This window comes from Gobius niger (genome assembly GCF_951799975.1).
Source record: "Gobius niger genome assembly, chromosome: 7".
Classification (NCBI taxonomy): Eukaryota; Metazoa; Chordata; class Actinopteri; order Gobiiformes; family Gobiidae; genus Gobius; species Gobius niger.
In genome coordinates this window covers 3048937-3076312 of record NC_136858.1, presented here as the reverse complement: position 1 = coordinate 3076312, position 27376 = coordinate 3048937, and the positions used below count along the sequence as shown (strand labels likewise).

General features: G+C 44.0%; 2 protein-coding genes across 3 annotated transcripts in view; both read right to left on the bottom strand.

Moving 5' to 3' along the window:
* The window catches only part of mgat4c (mgat4 family member C), a 567909-nt gene that overhangs the window by 144568 nt on the left and 395965 nt on the right, over positions 1-27376 (bottom strand). The window lies entirely within an intron of this gene.
* On the bottom strand, positions 5250-25939 carry rassf9 (Ras association domain family member 9). Its single transcript, XM_079560424.1, has 2 exons — positions 25778-25939; positions 5250-6476 (listed from the first exon to the last, which is right to left on the bottom strand). Exons 1-2 carry the CDS (start codon positions 25822-25824, stop codon positions 5264-5266), a joined length of 1260 nt encoding a protein of 419 aa, XP_079416550.1. The 5' UTR covers positions 25825-25939; the 3' UTR covers positions 5250-5263.

Genomic DNA, 27376 nt, shown 5'->3' with positions numbered 1-27376 from the left:
TAGCATAGACAAATCTGACAGGACTGTTATCGTGCTGCCCCCGAATTCAGCCTCTGTTGCCGAGGGGGTTTAATCAGATCCAAGATGGCGGCCGGTGGGACAGCGCTGACAGAAGGCGCTGACAGAGACACGCTTGTCCTCCTTTTAGCGCAGTAAGAGACGGATCAGGTTTACAATAATGAGTCTGACCTGAATGCCCCCCCTCCCCCTTCTCTGTCTACTCTGACCCACTGCTAAAGAACGGCTGGGAAATTTATAAGGAACAAGGCCACAAGTCATTTTTACAGCCTTTGACTTATTTGTTCCTTTACAAGTGTTTTAAGTGCATAGGTTAATTTCTCGGACTATTTCAAGTTAATTTGTTTTAATTCCATTTACTCTTTGGCCAGACTTAATGTAAAAAATCACTAAATTCAAGCAGTTTAATCTAAGGTAAAATGTATTTTATTCCAGTTGGACTCAATCATGAAAAAAATATTTCTTAAATTGGATAAAAGGTTTAAGCTGAGCCTGAAATAACTACGCCTGGACTAGCTTGAATTAAAATTGCTAATGGGAAAGGTGGGACTTTTGCTACTTTTGCTTTTGTTGTAGTTTTCCTGCAAGTGTTCAAATTCATTTTAAAATGGTCATGTGTTGAATTTGCAGCATTAGGAGGTCATATTTACTGAAATCAAAAGCTATTTCTATCAAAAACATCTTAACAGCCCAAGATTTTAATGTATTAATAATTTAATTATTTTAACATGGGAGCCGTATTTATGGTTTTCTTTGCAAGATGTCAGAATTCAATTCAATGAACAGTTTAGGGGAGGCCGGATAGAAGGTTTATGCACAACTGCAGCCTCTGGAGGGTCCTACACCTTGATGTTCTGGAGACTCCAGAGGCACCAGCAGCTTCAAATACCTGTTTGCTGCTTTGTAGCAGCTGTTCTATTAATCTGATGTGTTTGCCCGGCAGAAACCGTCCCCATTGTGCCTTTATCTGCACATACCCGTGTGTGCTCTGTATCATCCAATCTCTTAGCAACACGATGATTACGATTCATCAAGGTTTTCATACCTAGACCAAGGCATTCAACTATTTCACGCTTTTCATCAGCGAGAAATCCTTTTTCTTTCTCATATTGCTTGAAAATGATGATCTGCTTAATAATGTGGAACGTCTTTTTTCAGTAGTTTTTCCCTTAACTGGGCTTAACCTAAAAACTATTCATTAGATGCATCTGTCAGTGATTCAAAAAGCCCTGAACCTTTTTGACACTGAAATACAATTTGCATAATAATTTGGAACACGGCAAGAAAGTAGCAGTGTTTGAACAAAAAGCTCACATTTAACAATAAATAACCAAAACGGCTGATTTCCTCAGTTTCCATCGTCCACATGAACAAACACATCATTGTTTCAACATAATCCATACCATGTGCTGGGACCTCACTTCGGCCCTTAGGCCTTTTATGATTTAAATCGGCACGCTTGCCTCCAGGGTTGTAGCTCACCTCATAGGGCGGTAGCTTTGATAATTAGAGGTTGTAAGATCGGTTCCAACCTCTTCACACGGGCCCGATACACACATTATCTGAGCCTGACACAGCTCCACATTGAGTTATGCAAATTATATTATTGATGCACTTTTATACATGTGGGTTTATTTGTTGTACCGGAACTAAATCAAACCAGAACTATAACATGGTGGAACTAGTCCAGAACTAATCCAGGACTACAGTATAAGGAAAGGACTTTATTTGCCTAACTCAGCTCTAAACCAACATGAACCAAAATAATAAAAAGCACACATTTCATTCGGCTGGGTGTTTATTAAAGGTTAGCAAAAAAAATATCCAGTGCTGTTTTTTTCTATATCAAAATCCATTCTGTAAAAAATATGAATGAAAATAAATATGCAACAATTCAGCATAAACATTTGTGCAATAGTCGTTGAGGAGCGTCGTCTGTACAGCAGGAAGACGTCGAGAGTGAAATGGTTTTAATATAAAACGATTTTACAAAATATACAAAGTGCATATGTTTATATCAGAAGATTCCATGGGAGATAAAGTAAATATGGTCGACTGGACCGGGCCGATTGGGTTCTTGGGGAAGTTATGCCTTAAAGGTGCTAATATCTGACACTAACTGATACCAAGAGACTTTCTTAAAAGTGGTTTTCTCACATGATGTATCAATTATATTTAATACATTGTAATGGAAAAACATCAAGGTTCAAAGGACTTTTCTACACTCCAGCTGCCAATTTTAGGTGACTTTAGGTGATCCAATCATAGTTTCTGTCCCAGCCTTGATTTGATGCTGCTAACATTAGCATACTATTGCTAGCTGCTGAAAAACATTTGCGAAGCTTAAAGGAATAAGCCACCGTTTTTACATACTGAGATATGTTCTTACCTGAGCTTAGACGAGTTCATTTGTACCTGTCTGGTCTTCACGCGTGTCCTCAGTCACGTAAACATAGCACAGACGGCGTTAGCATTTAGCCTCTCCTCCTCTCCACTATAGCTCCAAACGAAGTGAAGATAGAAGCTACCAAGCTCTTCCACGTTTCACTATTTAAATATGGTTACATGAAGTATAGTTACACAAAATTAAACAATGTGGATTTTCTAAGCGGATAAAAAGGGGAACTATATTGTAAGGCGTAATAATACCAGGAGTAGTTCGGCATCCGCACAGTAAAGTGAAGATATTACTGCGCGGATGTCGAACTACTCCTGGTATTATTATGCCTTACAATATAGTTCCCCTTTTTATCCGCTTAGAAAATCCACATTGTTTAATTTTGTGTAACTATACTTTATCGTGTAACACAGAGGCTAAATGCTAACGCCGTCTGTGCTGTGTTTACGTGACTGAGGACACGCGTGAAGACCAGACAGGTACACATGAACTCGTCTAAGCTAAAGTACGAACATATCTCAGTATGTAAAAAAACGGTGGCCTGTTCCTTTAAAACCTCAGCGATTGAATACGCCAGGCTCTGAGCTTCAAAATGAGATGCAGCATGTCCATATATAAAAATGATATTTGATCAGATAGTTACGGATGTTCCATATGAATTGATCCAAATTGTATCTGCAATAACACAAATGACTCCGAGATGAAGAATTTGACAACTTTTTTGTACATAAACATGGGGTTGATTAAGATAATGACGTTTCGCTTCTAACTTCAGAAGCTAAACTGGGGAAAAAAAGTGAAAAAAAAACTTCTGAGGACAGAAACTGAAACAATCCACAACTCAATCAACTCGGTCCAGACGACGATACAATCCCCACCTCGATATACAATTCCTGGACAACTGAGAGTCAACACAAATATAGATGAATCCGGCAAAATGGCAGACGTCTGTTGGATTACACAACACAGAACACATTACAATAATATTAATTTAGTTAAGAATGTTCACACTAATAACTGTATTTGTTCATTTTCGCTCATTTGCATAATAACAGCGATGTTTATGTACAATATTTAGACAAAACATTACGACAACTGTCAAAGGGCAGGTGACAGGGAATTTTTCACACTTTTAACACCTTTGGGGCACCTTGGTGTTGTTGTGCGTGTATTGGCAAGTTGCACAGCGCAGGTCATTTGAGTTCCGAAATGCTCAGGTGAAAGAGTGATGGTTTGTAAAACACGGGGCTGGCATGTTTACTATTGAACTGGGGTCAAATGTTAGGCTTTATAATGACTTTTTCATTATTTTCATTTATTGCCACAAATGCAACAAAACTGCATGTTTTATTTCTGAAGATTTGTAAACCTTCCCTCGAGCAAAGGAAAGTTAAACAAATTGGAAGAAATCGGCCACTTTTGAGCAAAGAATTCTGTGCCAATCAAGCCAAAGCATCACATTTTTGAGGATTTTTTTTTTTTGAAATAGTGTGATTTCAGGCCAATTTAATGCTTTTTAAGACATTTAAGGTTTTAATATTGGAAGAATTGATATTGTTGCTATATTAACGTTCAAAAGTTTAAGGCCAACACATTTCTAGCATCCAAATACTTCACGGGGATGAGTTTAGAAGCCTGATTCAAAAACCTTTAGGGTCAGTTTTTAGGGCATCACAGAAGGAAGGGCGCACAGTGAAATGTCTACTTTTGCAAATTACTTAAAGAAGGTAATCCAGATTTCCTTCCACAACCAGACAGGGCCTTTACGAATGTCTGTTTAGCTGAATAACTCATTATTAATATAATGAGCCAGGACTTCACTCAGTAGGTTAAACTGAATGATTGCAGTTACTACAGGTGCAACGTTGTCTCCAGAGGAACTCCAAAGGTTGACCTCATGTTTTAACCTATATCCACTGTTGTTTTGTAAAATTATGAGTAATTAATGTCCATACAAGTGAATTCATACTGTTGGGGAATCTCCTGACCCATAAAGGCGGCCATTATGTGCTGGACTTTGGGATGGGGTTCAACTAATGTATTAATTTACTCATCAAACTAATGAAAAACCTCTTAGACTGGAAAACATGACCATCTTAGAGGGTCTATACAGAGTTTAAAAATGTTAAAATTATGTATTTTCCTCCAGCCATGTCCTAATGTGTAGAATGTGCCTAGACCTGTTCACCACAACTGCCTCTAAAATCATGAACTGTCACTCAAAAAAGGTGTTAATTCAGGTTCGAAGTGCCGTCATGCACGAGCTTGATATAGAAGCTGCAGTAACTCATAAGGCCTGAGATGGCAGTAGTGAGTATAAAATCATGAACTTGCATCTAGCCCCTTTAAATGAGATAAATGACTTACAACTGCTTGAATTCAGGTTCTTTATGTTGAATTAATGTCGTTTCAAACTACTCTAAGAAAAGATGAAAATGCCACTTTAAGACAAAAGACAAAGCAACTTTTTACATGTTCTTTTTCACTTAAAATGATACAAAATAATCTGAATGAAGAACAAATGTGTGCGTTCCAAGACCTGAACTCAAACTGTAGATTTAATCTCTTAATTCAAGTAAATGTATGTCATTTCTTCCTCAAGATGATTATTGTTTTTGCAGTGTAGCTCATGACAGGGGAGACAACTTAACTCTGTGCCTGTAATTACAAACAATTTATTTCTGTGTCAATGACTAATGCGCTTGTCGCTACAAAACTAGCTGGAACTTGGCCCAAATCACTCACTTTTCCCTGAAGCTTTGACAGGTTAAATCCAAAGTAATCCATCTCAAGGACAAGCCGACCAAAATCACGCACACTTCTCCGAATTCCTGCGTCCTCTTTTGTCTAGACGTCTGTGTCCAGGGGCGGCGGAAAGTCCAGCCCGGGCGAGAGCGAGTCCTGGCTGTGCGTGGAGCTAATCCCGGTGTCCGAATCCGTGTCCGTTAGCTCCAGCGGACACAGGTTATCTTTGAGCTTGACCGCCTGCTGAACGCTGCAGGGCGACGACGCGCTGGAGTTTAACGTCTCCTCCGACAAGTCCGCGATCTGGAGGGCGTTGAGCTGCGCCGCCAGCTGCCAACACTCCTCGTCTTTCATGGCGAGCGTCGCGTCGAAGAACCGCAGCTGCTTGTCCATTTCCGCCGCTTGGTTCTGCAGGGAGACCCCGGCGAAGAGGGTGCGCTTGATCTCGGACTGGAGCCGCTCGAGTTCCTCCGCGTACGTTTCCTCGTCCGTCCGCGGATCGCGAGACGCTTCCTTTTCGGAGTCTTTCCTCAGCTCCGCGTCGATCTCCTCGGATAACTTCAGAATGAGCGCGTGATGCCTCTGGACCTGGCTTTCCAGCTGCTCCACGCCGTCGCTCGTGTACAAAAACCGGTCCAGCTGCTCTTCGATTTCGAAGCTCCAGCCTCCGCAAGCCTGACCCTCCAAATCCAAATCCTCCCGTTGATAGTGAACTTCGACTCTTTCGATCTCCGAGTCTAGCGTCCTCATGCGTTGTATCTGCTCCCGAATGGTGTGGTCCTGGTTCAGAATCAGCTGGACCATTCTGTCGATCTCCTCCGACCCTTGCGAGGTTTTATTCTCCTCGTGAAGCTTTTCCAGTTTCCTGAACGCCTTCCGCACGACCCTCTTTTGCTTCTCCGCTGGTAGAGTCTGCGGAGCGCGGTTGTGTTCGTATCTCTTCGGTCTGGCGCCTTTCGACTTTGCAGATTTCTTCGTCGGCGTTGGCAGCGGCTGCCGGGCCACGAAGTCACTCGTTTTGAACAAGACGAACTGCACGGACGGTCGCTGGTCTCCCCACGCGCACCACAGCCGGAGGATCCTGGTGAGCGGGGGCAAGGCCCGCTCGAAGCCCTTCCAGCGCTCCACTAGGCAGAAGTCTTTGGGGTCGCCGTGGATCTGACGCTTGCCCTCGGGGACGGTTTTGTGGTCGTCCAGAAGCGCCTGGACCATGTCGAGGCACGTCGTGTGTTTGGTGACTCCGCACACGACCTTCTCCTCTCCGCAAACAGTCACCTGGATTTCCTTCCCCGGAGATGGCTCGGCATCTTTAGACCTGGAGGACAGAAAACAAGAGGTTTAAGGAAAGTTTTTATTACTAATATTTTCCCTATTTCTCCCAATTTTTTCCCAATTTTCCCCTAATTTTATTAAATGGTCTGAACTTATTTAGTGCTTTTCTACCATAATCAGGCCCACAGCACTTTACAGGAAAGGAACCAGTCACCCATTCACTCTCATTCATACACCAATGTACGCAGACACAGGAGGCCAGGTGGGTGAAGTGCGTTGCCCAAGTACAGAACGACAATGGTACCTAAAGCTGGGATTCGAACCCTGCTCTGAACTTCCGTTCACGAGATGACCCGCTGGTCTACGAACTGCTCCATCGTCACCCTCTTCAATGAGAATCACAAAGCCAATACATTAAAAGTGTTTCCAAACTTTTCACTGGTACTAGAGCTAAGATCGGGCCCAAAAAATCAAGCCCGACCTGACGCCCCCGCACCACCTCCCTCCCCTCCCAGCGCCGCAGGAATAGGTATAATCATATTTTGTATCCAATAGTCTAAGCCTATAGTTAGATTTCTATTTGAGATTATAATGACAGTAATAATAAAAAAAAATAAAAAAATCTTGAAGCCCAACCTGACCCAAACCCGACGGTCATGCGTGATATCACGGCCCAAATTTCAGGTCGGGCTCGGGCCTAAAATCTTAGCTCTAACTAGTACCACATGTATTCATTGAATAAGAGGGGTCCCAGGATCGACCCCTGAGGAACCCCACAGGTAAACATACTATTGTCTGAGACACAGTTCCCCATGTCAACAAATCATGTCCTGTTCTTGAGTCAATGGGACTTCCTTGTAGAGGTAATATTTTAGGCCCAAGCCCGACCCGAAATTCGGGCCGAGATATCACGCATGACAGTCGGGTTTGGGTCGGGTCGGGCTTGATTTTTTCGGCCCGATCTTAGCTCTACTTCTTCGGTACAAATTTGTGGGTACAAATGTGCCATGAATGAGCCAATTGCATACAATGAAAACTAGTATATAGTATAGAGATAATTACCCATTAAATGCTTTTACAATACATAATCTAACCTTGGATGCAGGAGACGTGATAACCACTCGGGCCAAACCCAAAATCTGTTTCCTTTCTCTGTGACGCTGGGTTGTTTTTCTCTTTCCAGCTCACTCAGACTTGACCACTCATCCGACCGACCCGCTGTGAGGCCGCACGACTCATTACGAAGTCACGGTCTAATGCCTGATATTAAGCTAATGCATTTCCGACGACATGTGCTCCTTTACTCATCCGTGCACCATTGAACCCCTCGCTGACCATTATACCTACTGTCTGGGGGCCTTTGGAGCTAACGTCGCTAACGCTAATCACCCCGAACTCATCTGCAGTCATTAAAGAGCAGACGGCTAATCCAATCGCGGAATATTTGACATTTCACTTCAATTCGATTTGGAGAAATGAGACGGTGCATCAGGCTAGTATTTTTAAAGGCTAAAATGCATATTACTAAGACGACGAGCAGATATTCGTTTGCAATTATAGCATTAGCAGTCAACAAAAGGATGTGACTCATGCTACAGCCAGACTAGACTTTACCATATAGGACTTTACCATCAAGCCAATTACTCTACAGCCACTGCTTCTGTTGTCCACACCATTCCTGTGTCGTTGGAAAGAAGCTTGTCAAAATATATTTCACCCTGAAGCGTCAGAGAGCAGCGTGTCTTAGCTTCTTCGCATGACTGTGTATCCGAACACAAACAGTAGAAAATGTAAACTGTGATAACATCTGCACGCCCCTGTGGAGTTTCACTCAAATGCACGCTCACATGTCAAACACTAAACCCGATACAGACCTGGGTTCACAAGGAATTTGGGAACGAGCAAAGTGACCATCATCATCACCGCTGCTGTTGTGAGGACTCAGATACTCGCTAAAGTCAGATTTACTGCCTTTATATTGCCTGAATACGATATTTGTGTTACCACGGAAAATGCTTGGGCTGTTCTGCTCACAGTGTGTTACCAGCGGTAAACCATGCCATAAATCGAAACTGAAAGTTATTTCTTAACCTCTTGACCCCCACCGGAACAAAGCGCATTTTCTCCACTTGAGCTTTACCCAAATCTAAAAGTGTGTGACGTCTCATTTGAAACCGAACACCTGCGCAAGCAAACAGAACAGCGCTGCCTGATGACATCATCACACATCATCATGTTTTTGAGCCGTGGCACATGAAACGCGAAGGGAAAATAATCCCAGGGGCCTGAAATAATGCAAGTCTGCTTTGCAAAAAAATAAAAATTGAAAAAAAAGATAAAAATAAAAAAATGTAAAAAAATAAAAAAATGAAAAAAAAAATTGGAAAACAAATCTGATTATGCTAATTTAATAATCGTTTAGTGTAATAATCAAAATCGTAATCGAATTTCGATTAATTGCACAGCCCTACTCAATCGCTAAGTTGTTTCCGCCCTATCTGTAAAGCATGTGCTCCTTTAAGTCCTATTTCAGTCTCGTCTTCAGTTCTCAACACAAACACAAATTGTAAAAGTGTAACCGCAAACTACAAACACAATTCACTATAGTCAGGTCGGTTCAGCCCTGACCCGGAGCCTGGTCGTGCCGGCTGTGCGGGGCCTTTCCCTGGTGCTTTTCCTCGTAAAGTGTCTAGTGTTTCAGAGCGTCTTTAGAAAATGACCTGGCCCTCGTAACTGCCGTATTAAGTGACATTAGCGCTGCGCTTTCAACTGCGGCCATGTCCCAGGGAGAAAACGGCTTCAGCCGGATCCTCTATCAAAGCAGCGAGTATCTGCTGAGCATGTGCAGGCGGAAAAGCACCGACGCACAGAGTGACGGCAACAAGGACTGTCAGAGGACGGCAGCAGGAGGATTAGTGAATTAGAGAAATCAATTTGTCTGTACATTACTGACATGACATTTTCACAATGACAATTCACCACAGACCTGGCTCTGGAATTTATATATAAATGTCTCTGTCCAAACATCAGAATTAGTGGACAATCAATAATAATAATAATAATTAAAACAAAAACCTGGCACAAAACGTGACCTAATACAGAAAAGATGTAGTTTGGTGACCCAGTATAAGTCATGACACAAAAATGTATATATTAATTCCATAAAAGATCGCTCATTAAAAACCAATAGAACGACCAAATAACTTTCTTTTTCAGGATCCGCCGGCGTCACTACTTGGTATTTAACGATTTATCAGTTTCAGTTCCTAATCCTCGACACTATACTTTTAATAATCCCCATCCTCAAACAGGACAGAGACGAGCAGTAGTAGCAGCAGTAGTAGTAGTAGCAGTAGTAGTAGTAGTAGTAGTAGTAGTAGTAGTAGTAGTAGTAGTAGTAGTAGTAGTAGTAGTAGTAGTGGGATGGAGAGAGTGAGGTGATCTGTGTTTGAGCGTTTTTGTGAATAACTGGTCAGGAATGCCCGGGGCTGGTTAATGGTTACACAAAGCCCTGACGGAGCAGAGCAAACACCTGAAGAATGCACAAACTCACACCTCGACGAGGACAAACAGAGACCGGGTCCTCCACAGAAGAACCAGACCAATATGTGTCATCAAGATGAGCCCTGGAACTTATATTGCAGTTTTTTCTTAAACGTTAAGACACTAAATCCCAGTGACGGCACCAAACCACCGACTGATGAAACTCGAAAACAGGACATTCTGATTCAAACCGTGAACACAATTTATGTTTTTGAAGAGTTTCCCATAACGCTACTTTGCCTCGGTCAGACACCGGACAAGTCCCCCCTCATTTGAACACATCTGTCATCAGGGGCGGATCTAGGAAAAAAAATCACGGGTTGGCAAGCACGGTCAGGGATAGTTTTTCGGGTGGCAACACATTTTACAATGTCGAATGTTCTTAGCGTTCAAGTTTTGTTTGCTCCCGGGCAATTTTTCCTTTAGATGCCGGCTGAGCCCCTCAAAATTATACAGAAATGGCATTGTCCATAATATAAGTAGGGGGTTCCTAACTCAGGTACAAAAATAAATAAATAATTAAATCATCATCTTGGGAGCCACAGGAGTTGGCACCTGACTCCTTATTTAGCTATAAGTTTTTTATAATTCTTTGTCCTGTCACAAATCCTCAGAGTGAGCTCTGTAAACACCAGGTTGCTTGTAGAGCAGTTGTGAGACCCCTCTAGATCCGCCCCTGTCTGTCATTCACACAAAGTGCACCAGATGAACACATCCAGACTGATACCGTTTGTGCATAAAGTATAATAAAGACCCAGACTGCCCTGTGCACGTAGTTTATTGTATTTGCCCCTCCTCCTCTTCTTCTTCTTTGCTTCACACATAATCAACTTATTCAACCTCCACCCTACTGTAATTAGTTGAGAGTACAATTACAGAAGACGTTGGAAGACATTTCACTGAGAGTGTGAATTAGTGACTGGATCTTCGATGCCTAGTGTGGGTAGAAAAGCGCTAAATAAATGTAACCATTTAGTCGATACTAGATCATGTTGTGGTGAGTGGCTTTAGGGTCAGGAGCTTCAGGAGCTGTGGGTGACATCACTGCAGTGCCTTGAGAACCTTCTCCAGATCATACTGCGAGTTCAACGCCTGTTATTTGTTACTTTGCATATTGTCGTCATTTCTAGGCGTATGTGTGAAAATACAATGCTGATATCAACACAATGACAGACTAATTCTCTCTGTCCTTTAGGTTTGAGTTTAGTTCGCTCGTCTAATCCGTGTGTAATCTGGAGTGTCGTGAAGCGTGCGCTGCTCTGGTACAGGAGACAAACATGGGGAGCGGCTCAGACAGACATGGTTGGATGGTCTGAGAGAATCTCTGTACACATCACGGTGATGAGTGGACGTGCTCATGTTTGTGCCGGGAACTCAAAGCACCGCGCCCTGTACCTGGTATAGTCCCGTTGTTACTTTACTCCAAAGAACATAAAAGTATAAAGAGTCACCACTAACCACTGCCTCAATTAAAATGTGTGCCGTGATTCCTGATTTACTTTAGATCTACCCGCTGGTCCGGGTCTTTTAAGCAGGTGTGAAAACAACGAATCCTGGTGTTTCAGGTGGTCTCGCTTCCAAACGGACTCTGGTCCAGTTCGCTTCAGGTGTGAATATAAACCACTGTTGATCCGAAACAACTCCAGGATACATGTGACTTTTGGGCTTAATAAGCCACCGTAGCAAGGCCTTCACTGATGCTAACGCTAACACTGGATGGATGCTACAAACAATGAGCCGTGGACAGACCTGGAGCCTCGAGGAGACACTGAGGAGACACTGAGGAGACTCTGAGGAGACACTGAGGAGACTCTGAGGAGACTCTGAGGAGACACTGAGGAGAGACTCTGAGGAGACTCTGAGGAGACACTGAGGAGAGACTGAGGAGACTCTGAGGAGACACTGAGGAGACACTGAGGAGACTCTGAGGAGACACTGAGGAGACACTGAGGAGACTCTGAGGAGACACTGAGGAGACACTAAGGAGAGACTCTGAGGAGACACTGAGGAGACTCTGAGGAGACTCTGAGGAGACACTGAGGAGACTCTGAGGAGACTCTGAGGAGACACTGAGGAGAATCTGAGGAGACACTGAGGAGACACTGAGGAGACACTGAGGAGACTCTGAGGAGACACTGAGGAGACACTGAGGAGACTCTGAGGAGACTCTGAGGAGACACTGAGGAGAGACTCTGAGGAGACTCTGAGGAGACACTGAGGAGAGACTCTGAGGAGACACTGAGGAGACTCTGAGGAGACACTGAGGAGACACTGAGGAGACTCTGAGGAGACACTGAGGAGACTCTGAGGAGACACTGAGGAGACACTGAGGAGACACTGAGGAGAGACTCTGAGGAGACACTGAGGAGACTCTGAGGAGACACTGAGGAGACACTGAGGAGACTCTGAGGAGACACTGAGGAGACACTGAGGAGACTCTGAGGAGACACTGAGGAGACACTGAGGAGACTCTGAGGAGACACTGAGGAGACACTGAAGAGACACTGAGGAGACTCTGAGGAGAGACTCTGAGGAGAGACTCTGAGGAGACTCTGAGGAGACATTGGGGAGACACTGAGGAGACTCTGAGGAGACTCTGAGGAAACACTGAGGAGACTCTGAGCCTCCTGGATATTTGGGCAGATGTGTGCTAACCCAACTGCTAGAAAAAAGACAAACAAATATGTTTGTGTTCAGTGAGAAAATGAAGGAGAGGCTTCAAGCGTCTCCTGAACATCTGTGAGTGGAAAAAACTTCTCCAAACTTAAATGAAAGTACGAGCCGCATTAAAGAAGAGGAGGAACAAGACCAACAGTTCAGCAGACAAGCCTTCATCTGCACAAACTCCTCTTCCTCCAGCTAAAGGTCAGTGGTTTAGTCTCTCACATTTCTTTTATCATCATAGGAAGCATCAAATTTTAATTTTTATTTCATGTGCATCGATCGTCACACACGTGTATGTGTTTACAGAATATAGTTCACTTGCAAAAAGTACAGTCTGAATACAAACCAAAGGGGGAAAAGAAGGCCGTTTTTGATCCAGAACAAACAAGTGGACCAAAGGACTTTTCTGGTGTGAATACACCCTTAACCACATAACATTTTGTTTGGAACTCTGCCCACCACTACAGAGGTTGTTTTTATTATTTTTAATATATTTAAATAGGCACCGTTCCAAACAGCTGCCAACCAAAAGTCACATGACTGGTCTATTCAATGAAGCAATAACAACATGCTTTGATGGGTCTGGAAATGTAACCAAGAGTAAAACAGTAAACACCACAGAAGTGAACAGGATTATTTGTCCTGAAGTGTTTGCTTTTAGGACTACTTTGCCTATGTTTGAATATTTTTCATCAAGACATAATTTTATATTCATGACTAAGAAAATGACTTTGTGATTTGCAAAAGCAACTACATCCTTGGTTTAACCAGTAGATTAGAAGTAGTTTTCAAATTGAGTTTGAGCTGAGAAATGTACCAAAGTGACGGAGAAAAACTGGAAAGACATCGAAGTGGACAATGTTAGATAAAACAAGATAATATCGAAGTTAAAGTTTGGAAGATATGCAAATTTAAAATATCGAGTGCATGTCCAGTGTCGAGAAACAAACAAAACAACTGCTTAAAATGGTGCTAAACAATAAAAAAATAAATATCCTCGATGCAAATCTCACCTAAAAGTGTTTTAAGTGTTTAAGTAGTTTATTCTAGACAATCACTCAAGATTTAGATTGGTTCAATATTGCCCAGAAAGAAAGCTGGACAAACACATCCCTGGTTTTGTTATTGGTTTACAAAGGTCACACCAGATTCAGCCTCAAAACATCAATTTTCTAACAATATTTTTCAGGTTTGAGCGCTCGAAGAAACAAAAACAGACTTTGTTGCTCCAGACAGATATCGCAGCCGCTTGTTTATGAGCCTCGTTTTTAATCTGAAAATACCTCACTTCCCGCCAAACAGTCTACTTCCTGTCTGCGCCTCTGAAGCAGGAAGTGAGTGTGCGCCGCAGATTGAAAAACGCAGGTGTTTCCGGCAGATCCTCTTGGCCTTTTCCCGAAATAAGCGATTGTGTGTTTGCACCTGCGCGTTCCCGTCGGGTCGTGAGCGTCCCCAGAGTCGCAGGTTTTAGTGTCTTTATTCGATCGTGTCACTGTCGGGAAACGCAGGTGCTGATCCAAACAATGGAGCCGTCCTCAAATGGAAAAAATGGGGATTATTTGTGGTTCAGCTGCTGATGAAAATGGTCACAATCTGCTAAATGTCGGTTCAAGCGTTTGCCATTTTAGGTTCATATCGGACTGTCCCCTGGAGAGGAATAAAAAGAGTCTCCGCTAATGAAGTGTCTCGTGTCGCGCCGCATGACGAGAGAATAATGACCAGGTGATCGGGCCCACATGGAAAACCGGGACAATCAGAAATCGCTGCTTTGTTCACAATCTGTCCTTATTGTTGTTTTTTACTGTCTAATTCATTAGCCTTATAATAAACCACGTCACAGGCGAGTCTCCAGGCAGTCTCGGTGAAAACGAACAAGTTCCATTTCAGCAGAGGCTTCGCATGGTCTCTGAGAGGTCTCCGAGAGGTCTCCGAGAGGTCTCCGAGAGGTCTCCGAGAGGTCTCTGAGAGGTCTCTGAGGATTCTCTGAGAGGTCTCTGAAAGGTCTCCCAGAGGTCTCTGAGAGGTCTACACAGTCTCAAGCAGTTGTGGCAATATCGTATGGAGTCTCTTTGAGATTTCCTTGGTGTCCGACCGAAGACATTGCAGGGACGTTACAGAAACGCCTCGGAGGTTGAGGACAACAAATAGTATTCGCGACACAACTGCTTAAGACCTCAGGGACCTCTCAGAGACCTCTCAGAGACCTCTCAGAGACCTCTCAGAGTCCTCACAGAGACCTCTCAGAGACCTCTCAGAGACCTCTCAGAGTCCTCTCAGAGACCTCTCAGAGACCTCTCAGAGACCTCTCAGAGTCCTCACAGAGACCTCTCAGAGACCTCTCAGAGACCTCTCAGAGTCCTCTCAGAGACCTCTCAGAGTCCTCTCAGAGACCTCTCAGAGACCTCTCAGAGACCTCTCAGAGACCTCTCAGAGTCCTCTCAGAGTCCTCTCGGAGACCACGTTTCCCCTGAAATCGAACTTGTTTGCTTTCACCAAGACTGCCTGACTCGCTTTATCTCCAAGGGACGTCTCAGAGACATCTCCGTGACCAGCGGCAACTCAAGTCTCCAACTAGTCTCCACGTCGGTAAAACAGGACCTTAAGGGAAAAGCAGGTAAAGACAATTCAGTAAATTGTCCAAGCTGAGACTCGAAGCCCACAACTCTGACGATGGGGCAAAGCTCTGCTTGGGGAGAGGCCTAAAACACTGTGGGCCAGATCTTGTGGCGGCGCACGGGGCGGCGCAGGCTCTTGGCGAATTATTTTCCGAGTGGCAGCGCTATATGTGCCATTCGCCTCCGCCACCTGTGAGGGGGCGTCACAAGAGGAGGTGACTGCACTGATGGAAACACGGCTGACATTCACTTCCTCGTTTACATTGCGCTGTCTTGCGTTATTTCTTAAGCCTTAGGCTCTCACAGGTCAAACTAAAAACTTTATTTACCCCATCGTGAGCTAAACGATGTTCACATCTCGAGAGAAAAAGAGCTACAGCGTCCGCTGTGGCGCGGATCGGCCGCGCTTGGCGTGAACGCGAAGCAAAACAAAAGCACATGTTCACACCCCACTCCCACACAACCACTCTCCTGGACGCGGAGTCGATCTGGTTGGAGGAAGATGTGTTTTGTCTCCACCCACTTAAATGCGCTAAGTCTGGAGTGGCAAGATCACAAAGTGCACTCCTACTGGGCGGATTATAGTCTTGGGCTAATTTCCATCCGTCGTCCCCCATGCGCACTCTCAGACACACTCACATTCATACTGGCCTATTGTACATGTTTTTAGTGGTAGGGGAAACCTACACAGCCACGGGGAGAACATGCAAACTCCAGAGGTGGGAATCGAACCCAGACCTTCTCGCTGTGAAGCACGAGCACTAATCACTGCACTACCATGCCGCCCGTTTGGCCTTTTTTGCATAATTTTCCAGGTTCGTTTATACACAAGCGTGAGAGATCGGAAATAAATCAGATTTCATCTTTATCAGAGATATCTGAGAACTCCAGAAATCAGATCATGATCAGATTATTGGTCTGCATGTAAATGTAGCCGGTGTGTGTTCATGTGAAGTGCAATTCAATCGTGCAATAAAGTCCTATTTCCCAAAGGTCTGCGCCTGATCCACTCCAGGGTCCTCAGCTGCCAGTTGTGGATCACTAGTCACAGACATGCAGGTTTTGCTACATGGGCTTCAGTACAACACATCACTCCTCAAATTACAATGAGGAGGAGGCTCTTGCTGATGATATCTGCAAAGACCTTCACTTTCGAACATCAAACTCCACAATCGTATACTTTCTGTTTTAGCCTGAAACTCCCTGGAATGTGACGAGAGCGAGACGTCAGACGGAGTCACACCTCGAGGAACGCAACAGTTTGGTGAAATGACAGCAGGCTTTTTACAAACTCCAAAGTATTTCATCACGCCAGTCGTCTGAACTGGGGAAGAAGAACCGGGGCGACTGCAGAGGAAGGTCAAATGTAAGGGGTTGTTTTTCTCCATTTCTATTGGTCCAAAGCTTTTCTCTCAGCAGTGATGATGGTGTGCTTGTTGATGACCTAATTATCGTCAGGAAAACAACACGGCGTCCCGAGTGCAGAGGTCAGAGTCCGATCAGCTCTGCACATGTTGTGTTAGATTATGCTCTGATGTCATTTCCTGCTCTGAAAACAGTGGCAGGAAGTGCCTCTCCACTTCACCCCAGCTACTGCACTGAGATCATCGAGGAACACATGAAATAGGGCTATTTTGGTCAAAACTAACACACACAGACACAAACGAGTCGAGGAATGGAGTAAGATTTGGATATGGTGGACACTGGTGGATAATTTGTCATTGTAAATCTAACTTTATTGAAAAAGTGGGACATTATTGATGGGGGACAAAGGCTTAAAAGAGGGACATTGGTCTCCAGGTCAGAAAAGGAGGTTCTCGCCGCCTAATTCCGGATGAAACCAACCCGGTCTCATCATATAAACATATTTTTGGAAGGAAAAAAAAGGAAAAAAAGGTTATATGTGATTGTCATTTTGGGGGGGAAAGTAATAATTATATTTATACATATATATCAAAGCGCACGATTGTCTTACAAGTAACTGCTATTCTTCGATATGTTGCACGGTTTGGCTATGCTAGTTCCTCTGACCTGAAGTTGTGAGCGCCAGTACTTCCTGTCTGTATTCTTTTCCTGGAAAAATAATTATATTTTCCAAAGATTGTGGGCAGTGAGTTCCTGGTAGATGATCATTTACTGTGTGTTCAGATCTTGATGTAACGAGTTCAGAGGAGACGCCTGTGATCATAAAGGATTGATAGTTTGTCTTGAAGCAAAAGGCTAACATGCTATAAAAACAGTTAATAAAAGGCCCTATTTCTAAATGTATAAAGCATGAAATTAATGTTAGCCTTTAGTTTCAAGACAAACTCACTGATCCTTATGAACATAGACGTCTCCTGTACAATATTTACACTGTACAGCAACTCGTTGACCTGCAGGAAGTTATCGTCTACCAGGAACTCACTGTCCACCAATACGATGATTCGAACGGGTCTAAGCTAATCTTTATGGAAATTCATTTATACGAACAGGAAGTACTAGTGCCCACAACTTCAGCTCAGAGGAACTAGCGTAGCCACATTGTGCAACAAGCCAATTAGCAATGCCTAGCATAAAACGTGCATATCAGAAAAACGTAAAACTGGTATGATCAAATTTTTGTATTTATCCATCCATCCATCCATCCATCCATCCATCCATCCATCCATCCATCCATCCATCCATCCATCCATCCATCTTCTTCCACTTGTCCATTTTCAGGGCAGCCGTACGAGCTGCCCAAATCTCATTGCACCCTCCATTATGGCTCTTCCTGCAGGTGGTGGGTCCGCAGAAGGACGACCTCACGATTAACCGGGCCTGTTGGTCTCTCATAAGGAGCTTCTGAATCGCTCTTTGTCTGACCCGTCACCAAGGACCTGTTTACCCTGGGAGACCCTGCCGGGGCACGAAGCCCCCGACAACAGAGCTCCAGGATCATTCAGGCACTCAAACCCCTCCACCACGTTAAGGTGGTGGTTCCAAGAGGGGTTTTTGTATTTATGCTACGTAATTTTTCAATATTATGTTCTCCAGGTACATTTTATGGGAATGTACAAACGTTCTCTGGATACGTTTAACAGAGCTGAGAGGAGGCTCTCTGGATGGAGAGCAAAACGTTGGCATCTGTCAAGAACAATGACAGTCAATGCAAGCAAAGAGGGGAAAAAAATGACTATTGCTGTATGTACTGTCATAGTTTTTATTTTTTTTCATTTTTCCATGTAAAAAATATTACAATTTCCCGTATAAATACAGTAAATGGAGAAGTGAACAACTTATAGTCAATATTAGGAAACTTATTTGTGTCCATGTGGAAAAACTTTTTCCTGCAGTGTCTCCCTTTAACCCGCTGGACGACTGAGAGTTTGCAGCGCTCTGTCCTCTCTCTCCCCCTCAGTGACAGGAAGTGCATGTCCGTACAGTTTCCTTTGGCGCTCGCAGATGTTTGGTACAGAGGAGCGCTTTGTTTCTCTCCCGTGTTTTCTTATTAGCCTAATGCGCCACACGGCGTCTGGAGCGTCCTCAGCGCGTGGGAAATGCCTTTTATCGGATCACAAAGTCACGCTGAAGATGTTTGAAAGCACTCTGCTTAATTTGCCTGATCCGAAGTGAGAGTGAAGTGGCTTCTTGTGGCTTTGGCGTGTTTTGTATTTGCTGGTAATTGGCACTCCAGATCTGGCAACACGGTAGCGAAAACCCGATGGAAGAGTTAGTCATCTCCAGTGTGGAGTTTCTCACGGCTTCAGTCGAGCTGGAGTTAGAGAGTTAGAGAGTTTCTGACCTGGACCAAGACGATACTGAGAAACATCAAACCCAGACTAAGACTAAAGCCTTTTGGAAACTGTTGATATTCGTGCGTATTTGGCCTTGTCGTGACCCAGCGGCTGTTTGAGAACCCCTCCTCCACAGTCGCTCAGTTTGGATTTGAGCCAATTCTGCTCCTGAACCCGACTTGAACCAGTCTGTGCCCCCTCCATGTCTCCATCTCTGTCTCCTAATGATAGGTGTCACAGCAGTAATTACTTCACCCCACAGGGAGTCGGAGGGCGCCGTCTGATACCGACTTAGGATTCAAAACAAAGGCCTTCACTGGGAGCGTGGACTTCTTCAAATATCTACTTTTTCTAGTGTGTGTAATCAAGATTGCACTTTCCAAATTAGAAAGAAAATTACATATCTAAAGGTACATTCTACATCTCTTGTTTATTATTGGACACAATGCAACCTTATTTTCACTCAGGAGAAAGTGAAAGATGATAGCTCCAAAGTGATCTCCTATTTCCACTTTATCTGCTCCTTAATTATCCTTTTATTAGAAGTTTTATTTCAAAAATGTGTCGCCTTGTGTGTGACCTCTTCCAGCTCCTCAGGGATTCCTCAAGAGCCAGGACAGGTTGTAGACAGAGTTGTTTTCGTCAGTGAAGACTTACATTACGTTCTAGGGCTGCCAACTTTGGTCGTTTAGTCGACTAATTGGTCGGTGCCGTCGTGGTCGATCAAGATTTTCATTGGTCGACTAAATGCATGCACTTTTGCAACGATTAAGATGCTCTTTATTTACACAAGAGGCCTGTGACAGGTCTGTCTTTTACTTTGGGCTAATATTTCATTATAAAAACAGATATATCAAAGACAGCGTTTGTATTGTATTGAAAACTTTGACACGAGAAATGCGTGCATAAGCAGCTGAAATCAGCGGCTCTGTGTCTTGGCGAGATGTTGCCTTCAATAGGCCAGACTTCTACAGTTTAAACCACAAATACCCTGGTTCTACAGTGAACCAGCCAATATGAGAGTTTGACACCTCCTCTGTTAGCGGCTCTACTAAAAACATACAGGAGAAACTAAACCGACAGTAGCCTATAACGTCAGGCTCAGCAGCTCATGGACCTGCTGTGTCTTTCTCCTCTTCATTCTGGATTTTTCCGAGATAAATAAACGATTCATCACTACACCGTGCAGCGCAAAATTCGGAGAAATGAAACGGCCTGAGAGGACGTCACACAGAACCAGTGGGCAGAGAATTTCACAATAAAGCTCATGGTCCTGTTTACATTACGGCGAAACAGAGATAATTGAGAACAGGGACGATGATGGAAGAAGCAAACTACTGTTTTATGTGGATTATATGGAGGTATGGACACATGTACAGCAGCAGATGCAGGAGTGAGGCAGGGAGCTGGAGTCTGAGTTGTGTCAATATTTTGGGGTTTTACAGTATCGGCTATTGGCTGGTCTAGCCGCCGATAAAAGCCGACATCTCCAGATAGCAACTTCAGCTTTTTATTGCATTGGAAAGAGCAAAGTCAAAGCCAGAGGCGAAACTACAGAGTACAGAAGATGACTCAAGAACCGTCATTGATATTGTGCAGAAAGTGCCGTTAATAAAGAATCTGGAAGCGACGAGGAGAGCGGCCGCTTTTCACAACCTGATCATCAAGCAGGCGCGTCTGTCCGACACGGCCAACTACACCTGTGTGGCCAAGAACATCGTGGCCAAGCGCAAAAGAGCTCCACCGCCGTGGTCATCGTCTACGGATTTCCCATCAACCAGTGCTCCTCCTGTGACCAAAACAGTGAAGATGGCGGCCGCGACACAACGATCTTTCACCAAAAAAAGAGAATAAAAAAAAAAGAGTGGTGCGCACTGAATGGGTGCTGCTGCCGGATGCTCTCTCATCGAATGCAATTTCTCCATCTGTGAGATCAATAAAGTATCATCTTCTTCTTCTTTTGGGGAAATCCATGATCACAATCAGGACAGTCCTGCCTTTTGTGGAGGAATGTGTTGATCAAAGTTTCCAATACTTATTAATTATTTAAAATTGGCGTCTAACACTTAATTCCTAACTTACCAAAAGCATTTCTAACACTCCAATCCTTCAGCTCATGAGCACGTTCCACACCTTCTAGGGCGCAAAGTGGGGCTTTACTCAAAATGTGAAACAACTAATCTCTCTTGTCCAACACTGATGGAAATGCTTTAGAAACAGATGCAGTCTTTCTCCCACAAAGAACCTGCTTTCACATTAGACTAAAGGTCACAGAACTTAAAGTTGCAGAAGTTAAATTCACAAACACACCTGTGCTTCTTCATCATCTGTTCAGTCAAATATAGCGACCCTTTGTCTGTGGCGTGTTTGGGTTTGCAGCTGGAGACGGGATAATTGCGTTGAAACTAAAATGACTCCGTGTCGATTTCACAGACACAAAGCTGTATTTAAACGCTTAACAATGTCCATCTTTGTCTGACAGTTGTCTTGAAGTGTGCGGCCAAATCCATTGCAAAATACTTCATAATGAAGACACAGGGGTCTGTTTTAGTGGCCACAACTTCTTTGGCAAACGCTCTCCGCCGCGCTTCGTCTCAGTGACTTTTGGAAACTCCACCAAACACTCAGCTCTGTCTCTCTTCTCTCTCTGCTCCACAAAAGGCCTGCCGTCTTGACCTACATTCTCCAGAACAAAATCAGCTCAAGAACAATGGGCTTCAGTGGACAAACCAGGGCCATTAAACACACAGAGAGACTGAGAAAAGGCAAAAGCTAGACTCATATTACAGTGGAAATAACATTAGCACTGACTGTAATAATGGAAACGACTACACACATACAGAACAATGTTGAATAAAGCAAAAATATGGACAAAACTTGAATGTTTGGAGCCTGGGTTGCTTCACAGCCAAACAAGGACAGGCCCCGGCCCCCCCTGCTCTGGTGATGACGGGTTGGAGTCACTAATAACACACTCCGGCATCGTCATTTGTGAGAGACAAGTTGCACTGCGCTGATTTCTGTCTGAGTAAACTATAATAAAGTGTGTTGATATGGGGCTAATTTCGTGTTATTGTTTGGGACCTTTCTGACCACACGACCAGACGAACGTGCAGTTTCCAGCCGTGACTCGTGGAAAAAAAACTATGGACTAAACCAGTGATTAAACCCGGACTGTTTTGTCCACCCTCCTGACAGTGTGCAGTAGCTGAGGCTGGGTGATGATATTACAGGACAGGGCCAATAGGCTTTCTGCACAGTGTCCCCACGTGTCCTGGGTCGGTGCTGTCCTTCCTGTTCCCTTATCTTATTATCCTTTACCAAATCCTGTCCCATCCAGGATATTTTAGGATATTTCCATTTTTTTGTTATTCATGCAGTTCTTATATTTGAAGAGTTACGTGGCGCTAGGCTAGTGCAAGGCTAGTGCATGTCTATGGTATCAGCTAGCCTGCATTAAAAACAGTCTGACCCGCTCCACAGAGCACCTGAGGGAAATCACTTATAACACCAGACTAACCATATAAATGTCTGTGTCCATAGAGCAATTTTTGGAATATAACTGACCTTGCATCACATGAATGATCGCATCTTGAGGGACTATTTTCTAACAGATCACTCCGCCGCTGCGTAGCTTATACAACCACGAAGCTGATGCTGCTCAAATATAAGGTATTTTAAATGCAAAATGGTTAAAATTATCCTTTCGACACAGACATTTATATGGTTGATCTGGTTATAAGTGATTTGCCTCAGTGGAGCGGGTCAGACTGTTTTTAATGCAGGCTAGCTGATACCATAGAAATGCGCTAGCCTTGCACTAGCCTAGCGCCACGAAACTCTTCAAATAAAAGAACTGCATGAATTACAAAAAAAAACATCTCCAGAAATCAGCAACACTCTGGATAACTAGGAAATGAGGCCCTATGTCAAAAATCCTGAAATGTCCCTTTAAGGAGCTTTTATGTTGGAGCTAAAGGCTAGTGTTAAATAATTACAATATAACATGTAAACAACTACTTACAGGCCGATTCTTGTTTGCGCTGTTCAAAACTGTGCTAGTTTTAATTTTCATTTTGTGTTAGCCTCAAGACAAAAACACCCACGCTGAGTCTTCTTTAAGCTATTATATATTTCTTTTGGTAAGACAGAAGGTTTGTTAACCTGCTTTACGAGTTTCGAATATCGGATCATTGCAAGAGGGAGAACCACGTTATGAACTGGGACAATGCCAGGGTCACCCGTGCCAAAAGCAACAAGTCTCACCGCTCGATCAGAGAAACCGTCGAGATCAGGAAACGTGCATCAGCATCTATGAACCGGGAGGACGGGGTGTACACCTTATCCCACACCTGAGCTGCCATCCTGGAGAAGGCGTCAGTCAGTAGGGGGTGCAAGCTCTGCCTACTGAGGGGAAAATCCATGTCAGCTGACTACGACGCGTCACCTCCATAACATTAGCACTTACGTCAATCTGGGACTGCGCCGGCTGGAATCGTTTGGGGAGAGGTCGCACTTTGGAGCAGCATTTGTTGCTGATTGGATCAAGAATACCGGCCGGAGCGGTTCATGATGGATTCTCGTGTGTTTGTCCATCCATCCATCCATCCATCCATCCATCCATCCATCCATCCATACATACATACATACATGCATACATACATACATTTTCTTCCACTTGTCCGTTGCCGGGTCGTGGGAATCACATTGCACCAGCCCCTTATGGCTCCTCCTGCAGGTGGTGGGTCCACAGAAGGACGGCCTCACGATTCAACCCGGGCCTGTTGGTCTCTCATAAGGGGCTTCTGAACCTCTCTTTGTCTGACCCGTCACCTATAGGACCTGTTTGCCCTGGGAGACCCTACCAGCCCCCAGGATCATTCGGGTGCTCAAACCCCTCCACCACATTAAGGTGGCGGTTCCAGTAGGGGTCGTGTGTTTGTGTTTGTGTTCTGCTTAGTGGAAAGAGCGATGTATGTGAAAATGTGCTGCAAACATTTAAATTTACACTGGTTTAAATGGTCACGTGTACATTTATATAGCGCCTTTCTACCTGCTTTAGGCACTCAAAGCGCTTTACATGGAACCAGTCAGCCTCTCATTCATACACCAGTGTGCACAGACACTGGAGGCAAGGCGGGTGAAGTGTCTTGCCCAAGGACACAACCGCGGGATTCCAACCACCAACCCTCTGATCACACGAGGACCCGCTCCGCTCTCTTCAACCACTGTCGCAGAAAGTCCGGACTAAACGAGGACTAATCCAAGACCTGATCAGCTCTGAGCTCATCCAGATCCAAACCAAAGGGAAAGAACCTACACAAAAATGGAAATTCAACCTCAAACTTCCATTATTTGAACTGAAATGTGCAGATTTGTTCAAAGTTCTCCCAAATCAATCCACAAAACAGCAGCCGGAGATCAGAGTTATGCACATACAACGCTGTTCAAAAGTCACCATGAAACCTCGCATATTCTCATACACTTTCTGTCCATTTTGAGAGAATGAACAAACTCTCAGACGCTGATGCTCCAGATTTGAACCAGCTTAAAGGACGGACAGTTTTATCGCGTCTCTCACAACAGTTTCCCTTCCTGCAAACAGAACCAGGGTTTTCTAATCACCAGCTTTTAGCACCATGAACCTCTGTCACCTACGTCCATTCAAATCACCAGTTTGCAGCTTGAAGAGTCATTCACCACAGAAACCATGTCTAAACTGTGTTCTCACTTTTCTCAGACTTTATGCTTATTATTATAGAGTTACTTTACTTCTTCTAATCAGGACCAAAACTGTAACTGAACCAGAACGTCCTGTTGTCAAATGAAAAGGCTGGATCTTCATTGAACTAATTAGAACTTCAGTCGCTTCTCTTGTATCACCTTTAAACCTTTTACCCCCAACATAACCGAGCACATTTTCTCCAGTTCAGCTTTACCCAAATCTAAAAGCTTCTTAACTGTGGCTCGCAGCCTGTAGGCCAGAGCCTCATTTAAAATCAAAGACCTATACAAAACTGATCTTTTTCCTCGCATTGGTTCCGTGTTGTCGTTACTTTTTTCACGTCCTTTTTCATCTCATTTCTAACCGTCTCTTGTTGCTTTTAATGCCGTTTTCGTCCGAATTTTGACACTTTTTTGTTGAGTTTTGTCACATTTTGTTGCTTTTTATGCTGCTCTTTTGTCTCTTGCTCTTTAGTGTTTTTTTCTCAGTTTTTGTTGTACTTTCATTGCTACTTTTCTTTGCTCTTTTGAGGATTTTTTTTCTATCCTCGTTTTCTTCTCATTATTGTCACTTTTTTTTCCAGAAGAAGCTTTTAGATTTGGGTAAAGCCAAACTGGAAAAAATGTGCTCGGTGCAGGTGGGGGTTAAAAGGTTAAAAGTAACTTATTTCATTACATTTAGGCTATACTAGACCAAACCAGGCTGAGAAAAGTGTCCACAGACTGGACCAGTAAAAACTTTCTATCAAATCGCGCGCATTTGGGAACAAGCTGATCCTATTATTTCCATACAAACATTAAATCCTGCCTCCTAAATGAATAAAGATGTATTTTCTGCCTGTCCATCCACAAAGCACCAGCCTGCGCAGCGCGTTTAGTTTCACACGCGCTGGTTCAAAGCGCATCGCCTCCAGAAACCTGTTGCAACGTGATCCGTCTCCACTCGAGGCAACAGCGCAGCGCCGAACGAGCTCCTCAAAACCCCAGGAGCTTCTCTTCTTTTAAAACCACAAAACAAAAAAAACACCTTCAGCTCGTACCTGTTTTTGAGCCGCGCTTTGAGGAAGTTCTTCCCAAACGGCGCCATGACGAAGAGCCAAACTCCCCCGCAGAGCAGCGTCACAGTCCGGGCATGGCAGCGGCGCGGAGCCTCGGAGAAACGTTTAACTTCCACCAGAGTTTGGGGCGCAGATGGGTGAGTGACTGAGAGCGCGGAGGAGCTCAGTGTCCCGTGCGGAGAGAGGGCTGTCCCGGGCCGGATCAGACCTGCCCCCCGTCCTGCTCCTGTCCCGCTGGAGGAGGAGGGTGTCAGCGTGGGGTAAGGCTGCCCCCTTTCACCTGCGCGCGCGAAACACAGGCGCGTTGGTGAAGTTTATCCAACAATTAGTGCAAAGTGGGTAAAATAATGTTGCTTTAGAGGATCAGGAGACACGGGGGGCAGGCTGTCACCGTGGGGAAAGTCGACACAAATGCCTTTTTCTGATCCTAAAATGAAAGAATTGCCCATAAAAGTGAAATAGCAGTTTTGAATCACTTCATGATCTGCACCTAAATCCCGTATAATGAACAAATGTGATTATTCTTCGGCTGAGAAATCTTCAGAAAAGCATTGTTCTCTGGCCCAACTAATGAAATTCAACGTAGGCTGCAACAATTTGGCAAGGCAACTTTATTTATACCGCGCATTTCGTACACAAGGCAACTCAATGCGCCTATTTGTAGATTTTTTTCTTTTAAAGGAACAGGCCACCTTTTTTCCATACTGAGATATGTTCTTGCCTGAGCTTAGACGAGTTCATACGTACCTGTCTGGTCTTTGTGCGTGCGCTCAGTCAAGCGAAACGACCAAAGATGTTGTTAGCATTTGGCCTCTCCCAGTGTATTCCTATGGCTCCAAACGGGGGTGAAGTTCAAAGCTACCACGCTCTTCCCACGGGCACAAAGACCAGACAGGTACATCAACTCGTCTAAGCTCAGAACATATCTCAGTATGGAAAAACCGTGGCCTGTTCCTTTAAGTACAAATGCATGTTTGAAAACGGCTCATTTGAAAGCTAAGAACTACAAAACTGATTGTAACTGTTTTGTCGTTGCAGCGTTTATGCCACATTTTTAAGCGTTTTTGTCATGTTTCGGTCTCTTCTTTCGACGCGTGTTTTTCTTGATTGTTTTTGTAGCTGTATGTTGCTTTTTTTTTTACGCTTTCTGTGTCGTGTTGTTGTCTTTCGCAGCTTTTCCATCACATTTTTGTCATGTTTTTGCAGCTTTTTGTCACTTTTTTGTTGCATTTTCATTCTCGTTTTTGTCCCTATTTTGATGCTCTTTTTTTTGAGAAGCTTTTGGATTTGGGTAAAGCCAAACTGGAGAAAATGTGCTCGGTTCAGGTGGGGGTTAAAGCAGAACTAAGTAATTACCACTAAAAACATGTACAATAGGCCAGGATGAATGATGTGTGAGTGAATGTATGGTGGTGTCAGAGGGACCGTTGGTGCAGATGTGCAGTCGGGACAGTGCTTCGGTCAGTCTCCCCCAGGGGAAACTGAAGCTACAAACGTAGTTTACCACCACCGAATATGGAGTGAATGTACAATTGTCTCATGTAAAGCCTTGGATCAACTATTCACGTAACTGTATTTAAA